The sequence below is a fragment of the Squalius cephalus genome (genome assembly GCF_949319135.1).
Source record: "Squalius cephalus genome assembly, chromosome: 1".
NCBI lineage: Eukaryota > Metazoa > Chordata > Actinopteri > Cypriniformes > Leuciscidae > Squalius > Squalius cephalus.
Window position 1 is genome coordinate 9,929,818 of NC_137122.1, and position 18,087 is coordinate 9,947,904.

The window sequence follows — 18,087 nt, forward strand, 5'->3', positions numbered from 1 at the left end:
ATGTAAAAGTAGAAAGCAGAACTGTTATAAAATATTATGATAATTTGAAGCCTTTTTATAAATTGAATATATATCCATGAAATTTTCCAAGAATGAGGTACATTTATCTTCCAATTGTTATTTTTAAAACATTATAGGCACGAATCCCATGTTTCTTTAGCAAAAACTATTAACCCTCTGGGGTCTAAGGTGTTTTTGGGGTCCTTGAGATGTTTTGACATGCCCTGACATTTGTGCTTTTTTCAATTGCTTATAAACATATTAATGGCAAAGGTATCATTACACTCTATTTAGCACAAACAGGGCTAGCATAATATGTGAACAACTTGCATGTACATGTTTGTATTTTTGAGAGAATAATGTTCATGCATGGTTATTGAAAAAACTAAAAATGAAGGTTTCTGAAATAAGGCCACAAAACACATACTAAATGTGTGTCCACAAGACTTCTGAATAATGCATTTTGTCGCCTAGAGTTTTTTTCTTCAAAATGATGTGAAAGTCATCCTGCCTAATCATTCACATAAAACAATACATTGATTTAAATTTTGTAAGACACTTTTTGTTTGGAAAGGCAATATGCGAGTGGGCGTGAATGATCCAATGACACCATCATGAATATAGAGTGGTTCACACCTGAGGAGACAATGGGGCCCACATACATAATGAACCATTCATTCAGGTGTGTCACTGAGCCACAGGAAAGAATGCAAGAATGCAAGGACAAATATATATATATATATATATATATATAAAACAGTTGTTGGTTTTTTCAAAAATTTGTGCTTGCAAATTGTATAATATCCAAGGTAAACATTTCTTGTAATTGTGCAGTTAATTGTTCTCATACTGTATTTTCAGAAAGTTTTTGAATATATTCTCTACCCAAATGTGTCACTAATAAAACACAAGATTTTGTTTACATCTATCCTTGTATATATATATTTTTGCTATTTTATTAAAAAGGTTATACAATTACAACAACAATTACAATTGTAATAATATTTCCAGTGTAATCTTTCTTTGTAAAAACTGAAGTATACATTTTATTATACGTATTTCAAAGTTAAGGATTCATTAGTTTGAATATTGCCTACATTGGAACAAACACTATAACATCAACTTAGTTGATGACTATTTTAAAAAATAAAATAATTATATATATATATATATATATATATATATATATATATATATATATATATATATATATATATATATATTTTTTTTTTTTTTTTTTTTTTTTTTTTTTTACATGAGCAGAAATTGACAACATTATAAGCTTATTTGATGTGGCAGTATTTTACAGTAAAAACTTTATAATCTATCCGATTTTTGTAGTCGATTTTTCCTCATCTCAGTATAGCAATAGAGTTTGATAAAAGCTGTTCATTCATTCACACACAAAAACGCGATTCATATTTAAATGATGTTTTATAAACAAAGTTCGGGAGGAGCACGTTCAAATAATCAATCCAATCTATTCGTCATCAAACAATTATGTCTACCCTAATCAGCATGACAAGAGTATATATATATATATCCACTCTGTCAACTCACCTAACATTCCTTGACAGTTTTCCAGCATCCCTCCACCACCCCGAATCCTCACTCTTGGCTCAATCTTTTACAGCCAGGAATACGGGGGGGGGGGGGGGGGGGGTTCTCTGAGTTCGGGCCGAATACCGAGCCCGGAGCCCTCTCCTCGGACAGCACGCCAAATACGCATCTGACTTATTTGTAAGTGTGAACTAGTGAAACAGTATTTGTGCCAGATGTAGTAGCTACATTCATTCACACACAGAAACGCGATTCATATTTATTTCTTTTTGCGTGTACAGACACTTGCGATTAGAACAAAGCAAATATAACTGACCTATTCCTCAGCTGGATCTGTTGCTCCTCGAAATTAATCTTCCAGAACTTCTGAGGTAAATTTTCCAGGATTATTATCAAGATAGTATTATTCCTCACGGCGTCGTAAAGTACATGAGTCTGAAAGTGAACTCGCGGTGTGTGTTATCCAGCTGATGTGGGCGTTCACAGGTTTGCATGGATCGCCTCACATTTGCGTTTGAACAGAGCACGCTCTCCGTGGGCGGGGTCACATTAAAACATAATGAATGAGCTGAGATGAGAACGACTGACATCTCTCTCTTTTCATACATATGTAAACTGAATATTTTTAATTTATTTTGACAATGATTTTTTTTTTAAATTACTTCATTTAAAAGAAGAGAATTCAAGCTTCGTGTCTGTATGCCTGTTTGAGTATTTGCTGAGTTCATTTTTGGACGCGTTCAAGAATTGACTTCACTGACAGAGAGAAAGCAGAACTCGCATCATGTTTATTTTTCTTTATTTAGCAAAAAGCACAAAACTTTGTTTCATTGTGAGTATACAAAAAAAAACCACACTTAACATGATCAATTGATGTATGAAACTTGTATGGAAAATCAAAGTCAACAGAGTATTTAGAGTCTCTTTTGCACTCATAAGAAAAAAAGCAAGCTGGTATTGCCGGCAATACCACCGACCCCAGGGGGTTAAATATATTTGATAAATGACAATTATTAGTGGTGCACGATACATCGGCCGCCGATATGATATTGGCCGATATGATAATGTTAATGCTAACATTACAGCATTACGCTACGGCAGCTGCACCAGTCGGTAGCCCCATAGAACAAGCGCTGGAAAAGGCCAAGAAGTTTCACAAGGACCACCCCCTAAGCAAAAGGCATTGACCATGGCAATAACAAAGATGATCGCTGTTGATGACCAACCGTTTTCAGTAGTGGAAGACAAAGGCTTCAGCGAGGTGCTTGAGGTCGCCGAGCCCCGCTATGACAAGCTAAGTCGTCGTTACTTTACGGATGTCGCTCTGCCTGCCTTGATATCGTATGATATCGTAGCCACCCACGTCCACAAGTTACTCGACAGCGATGTCAATGACATCAGTTTTACAACGGATATCTGGAGTTCCGACCTCAACTAAACAAGCATGTTGAGCCTCACGGCTCAGTGGATTGATGACAACTTCGAAATGAAGAAAGCCGTGTTACATGCCCAAGAATTCCTTGGCTCGCATACAGGTAGGCCTGGCTATTTTGTTGGACAGATTTAAATTAAAGTCAGAGCTTGCATGTCAGCTGCAATAGCCTAACGCCTAACACTACATATCTCTCGCGGTAGGCTAAATATAACTGTGTATTAGGGCTGTCACTTTTTATTTGATATTCGAATATGCATTCGAACATGACGTGAAATATCTGTAATCAAACTATAAATAAACCATTTGGTTTTTAAAGTGCCATGTGTAGCGCATTTTTTACAGTCTATGATTTGTTTTTTTATTTTAATGTTTGCCATCTGAATTGAATTGTTCTGTTTAAAAGTAGACATTTCAAGCTTTCTATACATTTCTCAGGTCTGTGAGGCAAGTACCTTATACGCTGAGTTTCGGTTCATTTATGAGACGAGCTCCAGGTTCACGCGCCGGCGCTTCCGTGTCGGGATTATCTATTTTCTACTATATTTCTTCTATCTACTATCTACTACTTCTTATTTATTAAATCCAGGCAATTGGTTGATGAAACATTGATTAAAATTAAGATACAATTAAGAAAAAACTCAATTAAATTTAAAGACAGGCTTTGTGTTTTCTGTTTGAGGTCTCTATGAAAGTTGTAAAGCAGTCTTTTAGTGCCGCTTTCAGAGGGCTCACGTCCGTCCGTAACTTTTTTTTTTTGTGAAATAAATTTCTAAATAAATGCTACTTATAGTCCAGTGCGATATGTTTTTTTCATAGATATTCAAATATATTGCTTGATATTTGATACCCGTTCGAATTAGATTTTCGAAGTGACAGCCCTAGTATCAGGCAGAATGTAGTTATATGGTCGTAATTAGGGGTGGGAATCTCTAGGCACCTCACGATTCGATTCGATTACGATTCAGAGGGTAACAATTATCGATTATTAACGATTATTAAATTAAATTATTTTTTTACTACTTGGTACTTTTAAAGGTATAAGGAATACTTTGAAAAGTATTTATGATGACCCGTAACGAACTTACTTCCAATACTTCCTATATTAATTTTATTAATAAAACAAATGGAAGTGATTTGGCAAGTCAAATGTAAGGTTACATTTGCCAGCATATGTCCCAACATTGCAAAGAACCAACAGGAAAATAAATGTGTGCCTGTACTAGCAGCATACTTGTAGTAAATTAATACAAACTTCAGCATGTTCTTAATAATAGACTTTTAACCAACATCCTCTTGTTATTTGCAATGACCAATATAATCCTTCAGACAAAAAAAAAAAAAAACATTTTGCTGTAGCAAATTCACAAACAGTTTTCGTTAAAAAATATAGAATTATGTACCAGCAGCTCTCATATAATGCTAGTGGATTAACGTATATTCTGAATAATTAGTAACATACAAAGCCGCTATTACAACTAAATAATAAAGAGTTATGACTTGAAATGTTTGCTGTATACCACAATCAAAAACAGCTTATACAAAAAAAGTGAATGAACATCTGCAGAGAGTACAGTCAAAATGTAACCTTTTGTGACTGGCATTGCACATATTGCATGGCACATAGGCTATTGCATTGCACATAATGCATACAGATCGGTTTACAGCATATTGATGTGAAAACTTAACAATACAGAAAGCAGCTCTCATACAAAAAATACTAAATAGGTCACAATGAAATTGTCAATATTCCATACGTTAGCTTTTAACGAAGAGGGTGCCGTTCAAATTTGGCGCTCAGCCATCATGCGTCTGTTATGTGCGCGACTCTGTTATGTGCACGCCACAGACTGTCCGCGCACTGCACGTGCACGTCCGCTTAAAGTTCCGCCTTTTGCGTTCCGTCAATATTACGTTATTAGAATTATTTTTTTTACATTTTTTTTTTGAAAATCGATTTTTGACATTTGTGAATCGATTCAGAATCGTCCACGTCCCGCATCGTGATGCATCTAAGAATCGATTTTTTCCCCCACCCCTAGTCGTAATAGGAATTGCAAAGAACAGCAGTCATCTTGCCAAACAGTCCAGTTTGGCTCAATCCATATATTTGGCGACATAGTAGAAATTAAGCTAACGTCCTTCGGGCTATGCACTTGCAGGCCGGGTCAGTAGCCTATATACAGTATCGTGCGGCTGCAGCTTGGTTTTACTCTTAAGTCTTGATGTATTGTCACCCTAGTAAAAAAAAACAGCCTATGTGGAGGTGGAAAAATATCTTCCTTGAGTGATAGAGAAGAGTTTCGTTTCACCATTGAATGGATGAAAAGCACGCTAAACAATTATAACATCCACTGTAGCTGCAGCCCAACTTTATTCTAGCCTACACATAGCAAGTGTTCAGCGTGTGTTGACGTGAACCATGGACATAATTGAAAGTTTATGCACTGGGATTTTGTTGGGATTCACTTAAATTATCAGAGATTGCTGAGGGGTGTTTATAAATATCTGGGAAATTTCTAGATGTTTCTTAATGACAGAGGTTAGGTACAGAGCAGCTTACACAATCGTTGAACTAGGCTGGAGGCGTAAATTCAACAGCACAGTTTTTCAGCACTTGTCAATCTCACCATTTAACCCAATGTGCATGTTATACAAAACTCTCAGACACTGACATTGCTTATTTATTCTTTCTTATTTTAAAGGTGAACTAAGTAACTTTTTTTTACCTTAACTGAACAGCTTCGGAGTCATTGGAATGGTTATATTACATATTTCGGGTTGAATCGTGGTTGTTTCGCACCCCCCTGGTGCCCGTGAGCGGAAAATCCGCACTTGCAACATTGAGCCGGCGGGCCGGCGGGCCGCCGGGTCAGGAAGTCTCGCGTGATATCAGGTCTCGCGATGTAAACACTTGCTTTACGGCCAAAAGAAATCTGCTAAAATGCTGTCATTATTGCGCTCCCTCACGCTGTCCGAACCCGAATGAAGAAGACGTTTTAAAGAATGTCCCATCTGCTTTAATGTCGTTGATCTATAGCCTCTGGTGTCTGAGAATCACCAACGAGTTTTTACAACAGTGTTGTCAAATATCTATTCCGAAGCTGTGGGGGGAGCTCTAGAGAGAAACCTGCGAGCAAAAAGCGAGAATACAGCAAAGAAATCCCGAAGCTACTGAGTGCTGCTTTAATATTCATTACAAAACACTTAGACATTGAGATAGCCTATATTCTTTCTCATTACGTGCCCCCACCCAACCCACTTCTGCCGTGACTGATCAGAATGCGGGAATGGCAGAAGTTGTTTGGGAAAAAAGACGCATTACATCATGTGCCAACTAGCTAACGTGTCCTTGATTAAACTTTTTTTTTTTATCCTTTTATTCCAGGTACCGCCATAGCCAGTGCGTTTGACGCAGAATGGAGAATCCGGAAAGAAAATGTGCACGTTGTGCTTCGAGACAATGCACAAAATATGGTGAAGGCGATGGAGGAGTATGGTGTTAAAAGCCTGGGCTGTATGGCTCATCTGGGGCAGTTAGCAATGCACGATGCAGTACTAAGCCAGCGAAGCGTTGTTGACTCTTTGGCTATAGCGAGAAAAATAGTCTGACATTTTAAAAGCTCCCCCCTTGGTACCTCTCGGCTGAGAGACATCCAGAGAGTGATGGGAATGAAGACCAAGATGCTACAACAGGACGTCCCGACGCGCTGGAACAGTACATTCCTGATGATGACAACTCTCCTGGAACAGAAGAGCGCACTGGTTATGTACGAGGCTTACCACGGACTGCCTGTATCTCTCAACGCATACCAGTGGAGTCTCATTGAGAAAATGACCACACTCCTGGCACCCTTTGAAGAGTTGACAAAAGAGATTAGCTCGCATACAGCTACAGCTGCTGACGTGATCCCGTCTGTTGTGGCACTCAAGCATTTTCTGAACAAGACAGCCGAAACCGACAGTGGGGTCAAAACTACCAAGTCTGCACTGCTTGATGCCTAAACAAGAGATTCAAAACAACTTTCTCCGAGCAATCCTGGACCCCAGATACAAAGATCGCTACTTTGACGCAGACCTCAAGCAAGTGGAAAAAAACAAGCTAGAGAAAGAAGTGGAAAAGATGACCGCGTCAGCGACGACCAGCGCCAGTGCCACAGATGGGCCTACACTAGACGCAGAAGACACTGAGCCAGAAGAAGGTGAACCACAAGAAAAGAGGATGTGTACACCAAGTGAAGGGCATTCATTCCTGGACATGTTCGATGAAATTCTGGAGGAAAAGGAGCAGGATGAACAGGCAACAGGTTCAACGAGTGTGCAGGTAGGCAAGGTTACTATACTATTTGAATCAGATAATCTTTTAATAGTCTTTCATTCAAATGAAGTATTTCACATTTCTTTGTGTGATCAGATCATATATTGACATTCAAATCTCATGAAAAAAACTGCGGTCCATAGTTATTATTGAACTTGTAGGATTGCTGGTGCATGCCACGGTTAACATGGGTGCATCTCAATAGTCTGTCTTTTCTCCGTCATGAGATTCTGTAATGGGTGCATCTCATCTCATAGTCTGTCTTGTCTCAAATTTAGTTATAGGCTTGTAATGGGTCTACTGGGCTGACCAATGATAGGGTAGTAGGTGCACCCTCCAGTGGATAGATGGCGAAACAATCTTATAAATTAGCTACTACACTGAAATGATAGGCATACATATACTGGGACTCCAGAGTTTTGGCCTCACAAGAAAAAAAGATAATTGAATAAACAGTTATTTTATTTCATTTGGTGTAATGAATACACATGTTGAATAATAACTTCCTGATGATTTGCCAGAGATGTATATTTATACACATGTCTATATTTCTTTTAGGTGTATGGTTACCTGAGTGAGCCCACCATCCCCAGAAATGTGAGTTTGCTGCAGTACTGGCAAAGCAACATGACCCGCTTCCCTGCCCTCGCCCCAGTGGCACGCAAGTACCTGTCAGCTCCCTGTACAAGCGTGGAAAGTGAACGCCTCTTCTCTGCCGCTTCTAATATTGTCAGTGAAAAGAGAAATAGGATTCGGTACAGAGAGAGCAGAAATGCTCCTGTTTGTTAAGCACAACATTCGTCTGCTTCCAAAGCCCGGGAAGGGCCAGGGTTAGGTCTCTAAATACTTGGCAGTTACAGTACTTAGTTTCTGTACTAACAGTTCAGAAGACTGCAAACGACAGACTGCATTTTGGCTTCAGTAGAGAAGACGTGTCATAAATGCAGCCAGGTACTGTGTAAGGGGCCGTTCACATATCGCGTCTAAAATGCAGGGAAAGCACGGCAGCGCCGCTTTCTCCTTTCCACCAGCGCTTGCGTCTGTCGTTGCTATGCAACCATGACCTGCGTGAGCATGCGGAATTCTGAAAAGTTGAGATGTTCTCATCTCGTCGCGGCATAGGAAAAATGTGCTTCCATTTTGCACGCAAAAAACACGATATGTGAACAAAAGTGACGGTGTCACTAAGTCGTGCTGAAAAATGTTGGCCACATCGAGAGGAAACTAATCTCCACAGTCATCTGGAACGCAATCTCAGGGAGCTATATGAATGGGCTTGGGTATCGAGTATCGATTGGAACCAGGACTAGCTTTGCGATTTTCCCGGAATTGTTCAAAAGTTTAAATTTCGATTCCTAGTTTTGATTCACAGTCCGCCGACCGGAAGAAGAAACCGCTAAACACCAACGAAGAAGCGTCCACCGAAAGTGTTGGCATAACCGAGCGAGTCGAACATGGATAGCGTGCGTCGTTGGTCCAAAGTGTGGCTTCACTTTTCTAAACAGAACGAAATCTCGGCAAAATGCAACATTTGCGACAAGATTGTTTTGTGCATAGGAGGGTGCACGTCGAACATGATAAAGCACCTCCGAGTTCAAGGAGTAGAACTAAATGTGTGCCCCGTCTTTGACGCGCTGCGCCAACCGTCCTCCGCTGCCTCTTCCTCTGGCTCTGACCCCCAGCCTGGCACCGCAGTGAAGTTGTTTCTTATTGTTTATTTGCTATTCTGCACCAGGTTAGCCCATCAGTGGAGCACGGTAACATGTTTAAGTACCTGCAGCATCATACACTCATGTGTAAATGTGTTTTCATGAGGTTTTCAAAAATAAAGCTCTCTCGAGGAAAGTGTACCCCTGTGAAAATATATTCATAATTTATAATATTTATATTCAAGTTCATAGATTTGATATCTATATTGTAGTTGAAAACAGCCCTGTGAGAAATTCATAGTAAAGTTCATAAAAAGTAAAAAGTTCATAGAATTAAAATTGATGGAGAAGGTCAGACTATTTCCTTCAGAAAGACCGTTGACCTAAACTTTTTTGACCCTGCCTCTTAAAAGAATCGGAATCGAGAATCGTTAGGAACCGGAATCGAAACAAGGAATCGGAATCGTTCAAATTCAAACGATACCCAACCCTATATATGAAGACTTCAAAAAGTCAAGTCAAGTCATCTTCATTTATAGCGCTTTTAACAACGTAGATTGTTTCAAAGCAGCTTTACAGAATGTAAGCCCAAATCTACCAAAACTGCTAACGAAATGCCAAGTAACAATAACAGAGTCTCACAGACAACCATTAATCAAAGTGTTGCATGTGTAACGTTAACTTTATGAAGATCAGAAGAATATCTATTAGCCTACCTGTTTATTTTAGTATGTATTCTATGTATATAAATTATTAAAAAAACGTGGAAATGTAATATCGCAAGAAATCGCATATTTTCCCAGTATCGCGCAGCCCTACTCCACAGTGTTGATCACATTCATCAACCCTGTTACCAAAGTTAATGTAAGAATTAGGGATGCACCGAAATGAAATTCTTGGCCGAAGCCGAATAATAATGAAATGCTTGGCCGAAGGCCGAAGGCCGAATACCGAACGCGGTGTTTCGCATTTTTTTCCATTTATTTTGCCAATTTTTTCACCATTACAATAATTAAATAGTAAAAATTAGCTTTTTACTATTTTGTGTTGCTTTTCAGAGAAATAAATCAAAGAACATAAATACAATTTCAAAATATTTATTTAACACTGAACATTTTTTCAACATTCCAGCAGATATTATACAAACAAAGCCAAATATATAACTTAAAATAAATAAATTAGTAAAATAAAAAAAATATTTTTATTTGGCCATCTTTGAAGCCCCCCTTCTTGAATAGCCTATGTTAGGCCTATAACTGACTGCTGAAAGTAACTCTGTATGTCTACAACAACAAATGTGCATTGAATAGTGCAAAAAAAATGTGGATGAACCCACAACAAATGAATAACTGTCCTAGACATAAGCCTACTTAGCCTACTTCTTCAGGAAAAGTGGCAGGTTCTTCTTTATAAAATAAAAAAGAATGGCAGACAGGGACGAAGATAAAAATATTTGTCATTATTTTCTTTGTTATTAAATATTAAGATCAAAGATACACATTACACATACACAAATTAATATACAAATTAAATAAACAGTGCTTTATGTTTTCAGCTACAGTAGGTGTATTTAACAGTATAGAAGAAAGTAATTAAATGAACAAATGAAAATAAAACAAAACGGACTTCACTGTATAAATTATACATTGATACTTATTAAAGCTACTATTAAAGTGTCAGTCAAGAGCAGTGAGTGATTTTCTCTTTGCATTTTGTTGTTTTATTAACATTAAAGGGATAGTTCTCCTATAAATTCAAATTGTCATAATTTGCTCTCTCAAGTTGTTTTAAACTCAAATAAGTTTCTTTCTTCTGTTGAAAATAAAAGTTACTGAGCCACATTCTTCAAAATATTAATATTAGAAAAATATTAGAAGGAAATTAATACAGGTTTGGAACAACATTAGAGTGCGTAAATAATGAGATAATTTTTATTTTTGGGTGAACTATCCCTTTAAGGATAAGCGGCAGTGTGTTTTCTATTCAGCTACTGTCTCTTTAAGAGCTGCGCGCGACGCGTCTAATATACACGCATTTGACAAGCAGATTTTCTCTCAATTTTCTCAAGTTTGCTTTCACTTTAGACATAACCGACTTTGTTTATGTAAACCTTGTGTATTTAAGACTCGAAAGATAACTTTGTCCAGTATCCAGGCACTGGTAGACAGGCTTTTAGTGCATGTGAGCTTCACATAACTTAACGTACGGACTGAGAAACGCGCATCAGCACGCAAATTAAATGTTTAACCGACAAGTCATTATTGCACATGCAAATTATGAACTTTTGCGAACTGCAGTGTCCCGTTCCGCTGCGTAAACATTTTATGTGAATATACGTCGTGTTGTTCAGTGGGACAAAGGCGCCAGAACAGCAACTGATAGAATGCACGATACTACGATATTACTTAAAAAGCAGATCGTGGAGACATTTTAATGGTCCACGATCAAAAATCGTCATATCGCACACCCCTACTGTCTCGTTCTCTGCATGATGTTCGGGGTGTCTTGATTTTAAGTGATAAATTAAACTTGAAGTGCTGTAGGCTACGTTTTTGCAGATGCACCCCCTCTGGACAATTCAGCAGAACAGTGTCTGCAAACGGCCGTTTTTGCCTCTTTCTCTGACACTTTAAATTGCTTCCACACTGCCGACATGTTTGCTGCATAAAGCGCGCGCCTCTCACTCTACGTGGGTTACTATTTGATCGCGTCATTAAAAATGTCATTGTTCGGCAAATTTTATTCGGCCTTTTTACTTATTCGGCCGAACACCGAAAGTGCTTTTTTTGGCTATTTTCGGCCGAATAATTTCGGTTGCCGAACATTCGGTGCATCCCTAGTAAGAATAATCTCTATAACTATGAATAACTTGTATGATATTTGACAAATACAATTTTATCAGTAACTTGGTGTTAACTGATTATTCCTAAAAGAAAAATGTGTAAACTATGTTGAAAATGACTAGGCTATATGTAAATATATATGTTTCTATAAAATTAATTACTATACTATTATGATGGTAATGTTGCTGCAAATTGGGAACCAGATATAAAATAAATGTCAAATAAAACAGATAAAATAGTATTTAGCTTGATCTGATGTTGACAATAAATATACAAACGTCTCAAACCTCCCTTTACTGAAAACAAACAAAAAAACATTCTGTACCATTTCATAGTTTAACTGCATATCTAAATGTGATGAAGTGCTTGAATGTTTCTAACATGAATGTTCTTCAGCATCATGAATGAATGAAGAATAAACACCAACCTCTTTGTTCTTCAGGATCTTCAGTGTGTTTCATTCTGCAGGGTTCTGGATCACTCATGTTCTCACTGTCCTCTTTAATAAACTCAGTCTTTGCAGATTTCAGCTCTTCCTGATGCTCGTCTTCACTTGCAGCTGATGGGAATTTACAGCATTTATTGGAGAATTGCTGTGGGAGGAGCTTCACTGATGATGTAACTACAGTGGGAGGAGCTTATCTGACAAAATTAAAAATAGTATCAGTTCCTGAATTTGTTTTTATACTAAATATCACATGTAAGCATGTCTGTCTGTCTGAAGTAAAGTAACATGTGAATGTATAACTTATTTTATGGCTAACCTTAAAGCTCATTTCATTGGTGTCAACAGACTGTATTTGTTTGTGTCAATTTACAGGAGATCTGAAGCCATCAGCATAATAAAAGAGGTGAAAACAGGAACTATTGTCATGAAATAAAGAGTGTTTTCAGCAGATCTGTTAATATTGATGAGCCTCAGACTATCAACACTCATTCAACAAGCCATTCAGGATCATCAGCAGATCATCTCACTTTATTCTGAGTGTTTGCTGTTAGAAACACATTATTTGAGTCAGGATACGTGATAAAAGCCTGTGAAACTGCTCTATTGAAAGAAAATACTGTTGCTTCTCACCATCTGACACAAATAAAACATAAATATATAAAAACAAACCAAACTTAATTAACCACCTCATCTAAATAACTACAACAGCATAATGTCAATATCTAAAATATATTTTGTATTTTCTAGTGATTACAATCATTGCATTATGTTATTCAAAACTGACAATAATCCTAAAAAACTCATTAGCTCATCAATTCCCCTCACAGATCTCAAACTTTCACTCTTGACTTGACATTCAGTAACAGTTCTCACACAAACATCGAGCCAATCACACAAACGAACACAAACTCGCTCAGGTCTGAATGAACTCAACATATTCTCCTCATGCTCGCTGCTGCTGCACTAAATGTTTATTTCAGAAGGAAGACGCCAGAAAAGACGCACAAGTATCGCTGTGATCGATGAAAACAATACAGAAATGAGTCTGTCGCTTAATTAAACTGTATAAAGTGTGTGTGATGGTTGTGTAAATATGAGAAATACCTCTCCTGCTGCTTTCCTCACCTCAGAAGACTCTTCTTCTTCTTCTTCTTCTTCTTCTTCTTCTTCTTTATTGACGGCTCGAATTAGCGCCATCTGTTGTGGGTTTTGGATCAGAGACTCATTTTACTCCTTTTTTCATGTAATGGATGAGGAAGCAAGCACTTTTTTTATTTCAAAAAGTACAGAGATGACAACTTTGAATACGGAATGTATTAACAATGTGTTCAATGTCATCAGAATACAAATGAGAAAATAAGAGTTAACAGTGATTAGCTGAAAAATGAAAAATACAAGACAAAAAAGAAGATAGAGAGAAATAACACGAGGGTAAGATATTAAACTATACATCAATTTCATTGTAGGCCTACTTAATAAAATTCTTATTTTAAATTATTTAAAAAACACAGTGTTAACAGTGTTTTGCTTTTAAAAACAGCAAAATGTTTAATTGTTCAAGAACAGAACAACTCATGTCAATACAAACACATGATTCTGAACCTCATCAACAAGAGATTCATCAGTTAGACAAACTTGTCAATTATAGACAAATATTCATTTTTATTAATAACAATGACAAAAACAATGAGCAATACATTTATTACAGTATTTATTCATCTTTGTTAATGTTTGTGACGTAGTGATTCTAGATAGGCCTGTAACCCCAATCACGCTTCACAGAACAATACAAATACCAAAATAAGCTCACTTTTACAATTGAAAAACATTCTTTTTTAATTTAACTCAAAATGGGGACTCGTTTCCTTTTTCCTACATCTTGCTTATTCAAAGCATATCAAAGTGCAAAAACAATTACGAGAACAAAAAACATTTTATCTTATGACATAATCATCAAATGAACAATCATTAGATCACAATCATCTTTCAGAACAGATAGAAGAATTTACGAGTCTTCAAAGATAAATGACCTAAACAGATCTAAACAATGTCGATCAATATTCAGACACAATGCTTGTGAAGTTTATCAAGTCATTTTCAGTTCAAAGTCCATAAGGAAAGCAAACTAAACAAAATGCATTTGAAAGTTTTGTCCTTAAGCAAAGCGTTCAAGAGAAGGATGTTTGATGTTTGTGGGCTTGTGTAGATGTGTGTGAATGTGCTGTGTGAAGTATGGGATAAAAGTCCGCTAAACCCAACTTTTCCAAGAGTCAGTTGAGATTTAAGGCTCCATTTCGGAGTGAGGATGAACTGTTCAAGGCCTACCTGAAGTCCAACGCACAATCAGAATATCTGAGGCCTGTCCAAAACTAGATGAAATTCACTCACGGTCACAGCATTCCAACCCCACGCAGTTCAAAACACAGCTGATAAACGAATGGCATCGTGAACATCCGAACACTCGTTCACTGTGTAGCTGACGCAAGTCTTGTGACACGAAAACTTTCAGTCTCGTTGGTTCATGATCGGCATCATACTTCACAGTGCTTACTGTCTGTTGATTAAGCAGTTGTATATTCCAAACACTGCTATGGAAAGGAGCAGCTCGCTGGAACCTTTGTAGTCGAAACTCTTCCGCAGTGCAGCAACAAAGCTTTTAAAACACAGTAATCTCAAGTCTTGACTAAATTCTGGCACATTTTAAACGTCTAAAGACTCCAGGCAGTTCAAATTGCTTCAACTTTGGCTCTTGGTGTAGTGGGAAAAAGCCTTCAACCACATGCACACACACCTGCATCTAAATTAACCTGATTCCATTTCCTTCTGGCTACTGACTCCTGACTCCTCCTACTTGTTGCAGTGCATTATGGGTTCTGTAGTTTTTTTTCCGTCACACTCCCCCTCCATTGGATAAAACATCTCATGGTTCCTTATGAGATGTTGAAACATTAAAATCCTAAGAATTCTTCGTCCTCATCAGAGGATTCTTGAAAGAGGTCGACAAGCTTTTGTCTGTTTTGTGCTTCTAATTCAGTGGATGTTGGATAACAGGGTTTTAAATTACAAACATGAACAACACGAACATCTTCGCCTGTAGACTCCAGTGCTATTCTGTAATTTACTGGCCCCATTTGTTGGATTACCCTGTAGGGTCCTTTCCATTTTGGTGCAAGTTTGGCTGTGAAATTGTCCTTTGCACTGGACTGTGGGAAATGCCTCATCCATACCCTGTCTCTTTCATTGAATAGAATGTCCCTTCGATTCTTGTTGTAATTTCGAAGCTGTCTTAGATGGGCTTTCTTACAGTTCTCTTGTGCTCTTGCCTGCAGTTGCTTTAAATGATATACAGTGTCATAGTGGGGTGCATTTGGTGACAGATCATGGCTTTTACCTTTCAGCATCTTATCCATTGGCCCCTGTAGCTTCCTTCCTATGTGGAGTTCTGCAGGAGACATTCCTGTGGTTTCCTGCACTGCAGAATTTATAGCAAACCTGATTTCTGGCAGGTACTGGTCCCATCGTTTATGACTGTCCTCTACATATGCCGCAATCATACTTTTAAGAGTTCGATTTACCCGTTCGGTCATGTTTGTTTGCGGATGATGAGCGGTTGTCAATTTTGGCGTGACATTCCAATTCTCACACAGTTCTTTAAATATTGCAGATACGAATTGGGTACCTCTGTCGGATATAAGAAAGTCCGGTACTCCCCATCTTGTTAGTATCTCTTTTCTGAATACAGTTGCAACACTCCTTGCTGTAGCTGTACGTATAGGAAACAGTTCGATCCAGCGGGTGAAGTAGTCAACAAATACTAAAATGTATTCATTTTGATTGGTGCTACGGGGTAGTGGTCCCATGATGTCCACACCCATTATTTGATTTGGTCGTGTGCTGTTAATCTTCTGCATTTTTCCAGCAGGTTTCCGTTGGTCTGTTTTTAGGGTTTGGCACTTTACACATCTCTTTACAAATTGTTTTATATCGGACCACACCCCCGGCCAGAATGCGACATCCTGAATTCTTTTGTAAGTTTTAAAGATGCCAGCATGCCCACTTGTGGGGTCACTGTGATAGTGTTCCAGTATAGGTGAAATAAGATCCTTAGGGAGGAAGATACGGTAGTGTGACTGCTTGTCGGACAGCGTTTTTAGGTACAGCTTGTCTTCGATGACTTCATATTTTGTCTGCTGACTCCCTTTATCAACAGCCAAAGTTTGGAGTATTTTCACAATCACGGGGTCACTGTGCTGTTTCTCCCATATTAGTTCATCTGTAACTGGAAGAGTATTCACATCCTTTTGATTTGAATACAAATTACAACTTGCAGGGGGGGTAATTCGTGAAAGAGCATCCGGTGCTGTATTTAATTTCCCTTTCCGATATTCAACAATGAAATCGTACTTCTGTAACTGCAGAGCCCATCGGATGAGACGGCTGGTGGTTTTTGGAGAATTCATCACCCACTGCAGAGCAGAGTGATCTGTAACGACAGTGAACATTCTATGTTCAAGATAGTGCTGCCACTTATCTAATGCCCATATTACGGCTAAGCATTCTTTTTCTGTTGCAGAGTAGTTTGATACAGCAGGATTAAGGTTTCGGCTGGCATAGGCGATTACCTCCTCTGTACCTTGTCCTCTTTTTTGGGTCAAGACCGCACCCAGTCCAGTCTCACTGGCATCTGTATACACAATGAAGGGATACTCAAAATTGGGATGTCCGAGGATGGGTGGAGTCATCAAGCAGGTTTTCAGTTCTTCGAAGGCTTGTTGGCACTGTGGTGTCCATTGAAAAGATCTGCCTTTTTTCTTTAAGGAATTAAGTGGTTCGGCAATTCTGGAAAAGTTTGCAACAAACCGGTGGTACCACCCGGCTAGTCCAAGAAATCGTTGGACTTCCTTCAGATTTCTTGGAACTGGATAGTTTCGAATAGCTTCCACCTTACTCGGGTCAGCTGTAATGCCGTGGATGTTAATTACATGACCTAGGAATGTCACTTCAGGCAAGCAAAACTTACTTTTCCGAAGATTTATGGTTAAGCCAGCTTCTTGTAACTTATGGAAAACAGCTTGGAGGTCAAGGAAATGCTGAGTAACAGACGAAGAATAGACGATAATATCGTCGATATACACAAAACAAATACTTCCTCGTAGTTCTCCCAAGACAGTCTCCATAAGACGTTGGAAGGTGGCTGGGGCGTTTTTAAGCCCAAAGGGCATTACATTGAAGTGAAATAGCCCAGCAGAGGTGGTAAAGGCAGTCTTTACTTTACTGGAAGCATCCATAGTAACTTGCCAGTACCCACTATTAAGATCTAGAGTGGAGAAGATAGTAGATCCTGAAAGTGATTCCAAGATTTCAGTAAGGTTTGGTAGTGGGTATGCATCGCTGTCAGTTATAGCATTTAATCTGCGATAATCAACGCAGAATCGAAGTTGTCCATTTTTTTTCGGTACTAGAACTACCGGGGAAGACCATCCTGATTTTGAAGGTTCCACAATGCCGGTCTTCAACATTTCCTGGAGCTGCTGGTTCACAATGGCTTGTTTGGAAGGAGACATACGATAAGGTCGTTGCTTTATAGGTATTTGATGATGTGTGTAGATTTGATGTTGGAGTACATCCGTCCGTCCCAGACGAAGGGTGCACACCTGAGGATTTGTTTGTAGGATGTGACTTAACTGTTGCTTATGATCAATTGGTAAGTAAGCTGCATCCACTGCTTGTTTTATGAGTGTTAGGTCATCCTCATTGCCACAATTTTATTCAAGGATAAGGGTAACATTAAGGGTGGAACAGAACTTAATAATGAAATACTTGGTATAGAACGATGA

General features: G+C 38.3%; 1 protein-coding gene across 3 annotated transcripts in view; it reads right to left on the minus strand.

Annotated features, from left to right (window-relative positions):
- LOC307162214 (uncharacterized protein) overlaps positions 1 to 13,414 on the minus strand; it is a 47,266-nt gene extending 33,852 nt beyond the window's left edge. For 2 of the 3 annotated variants that reach the window (XM_079877418.1, XM_079877417.1), the window contains exons 1-2: positions 13,355 to 13,414; positions 12,230 to 12,444 (exon numbers count right to left, since the gene is read on the minus strand). In XM_079877418.1, the coding sequence (XP_079733544.1) occupies positions 12,230 to 12,287 (58 nt within the window). In that variant the 5' untranslated portion in view covers positions 12,288 to 12,444; positions 13,355 to 13,414. The remainder of the gene's footprint in view (positions 1 to 12,229; positions 12,445 to 13,354) is intronic. The other variant, XM_079877419.1, reaches the window with a different exon arrangement.
- Between the last annotated feature and the right edge of the window lie 4,673 nt (positions 13,415 to 18,087).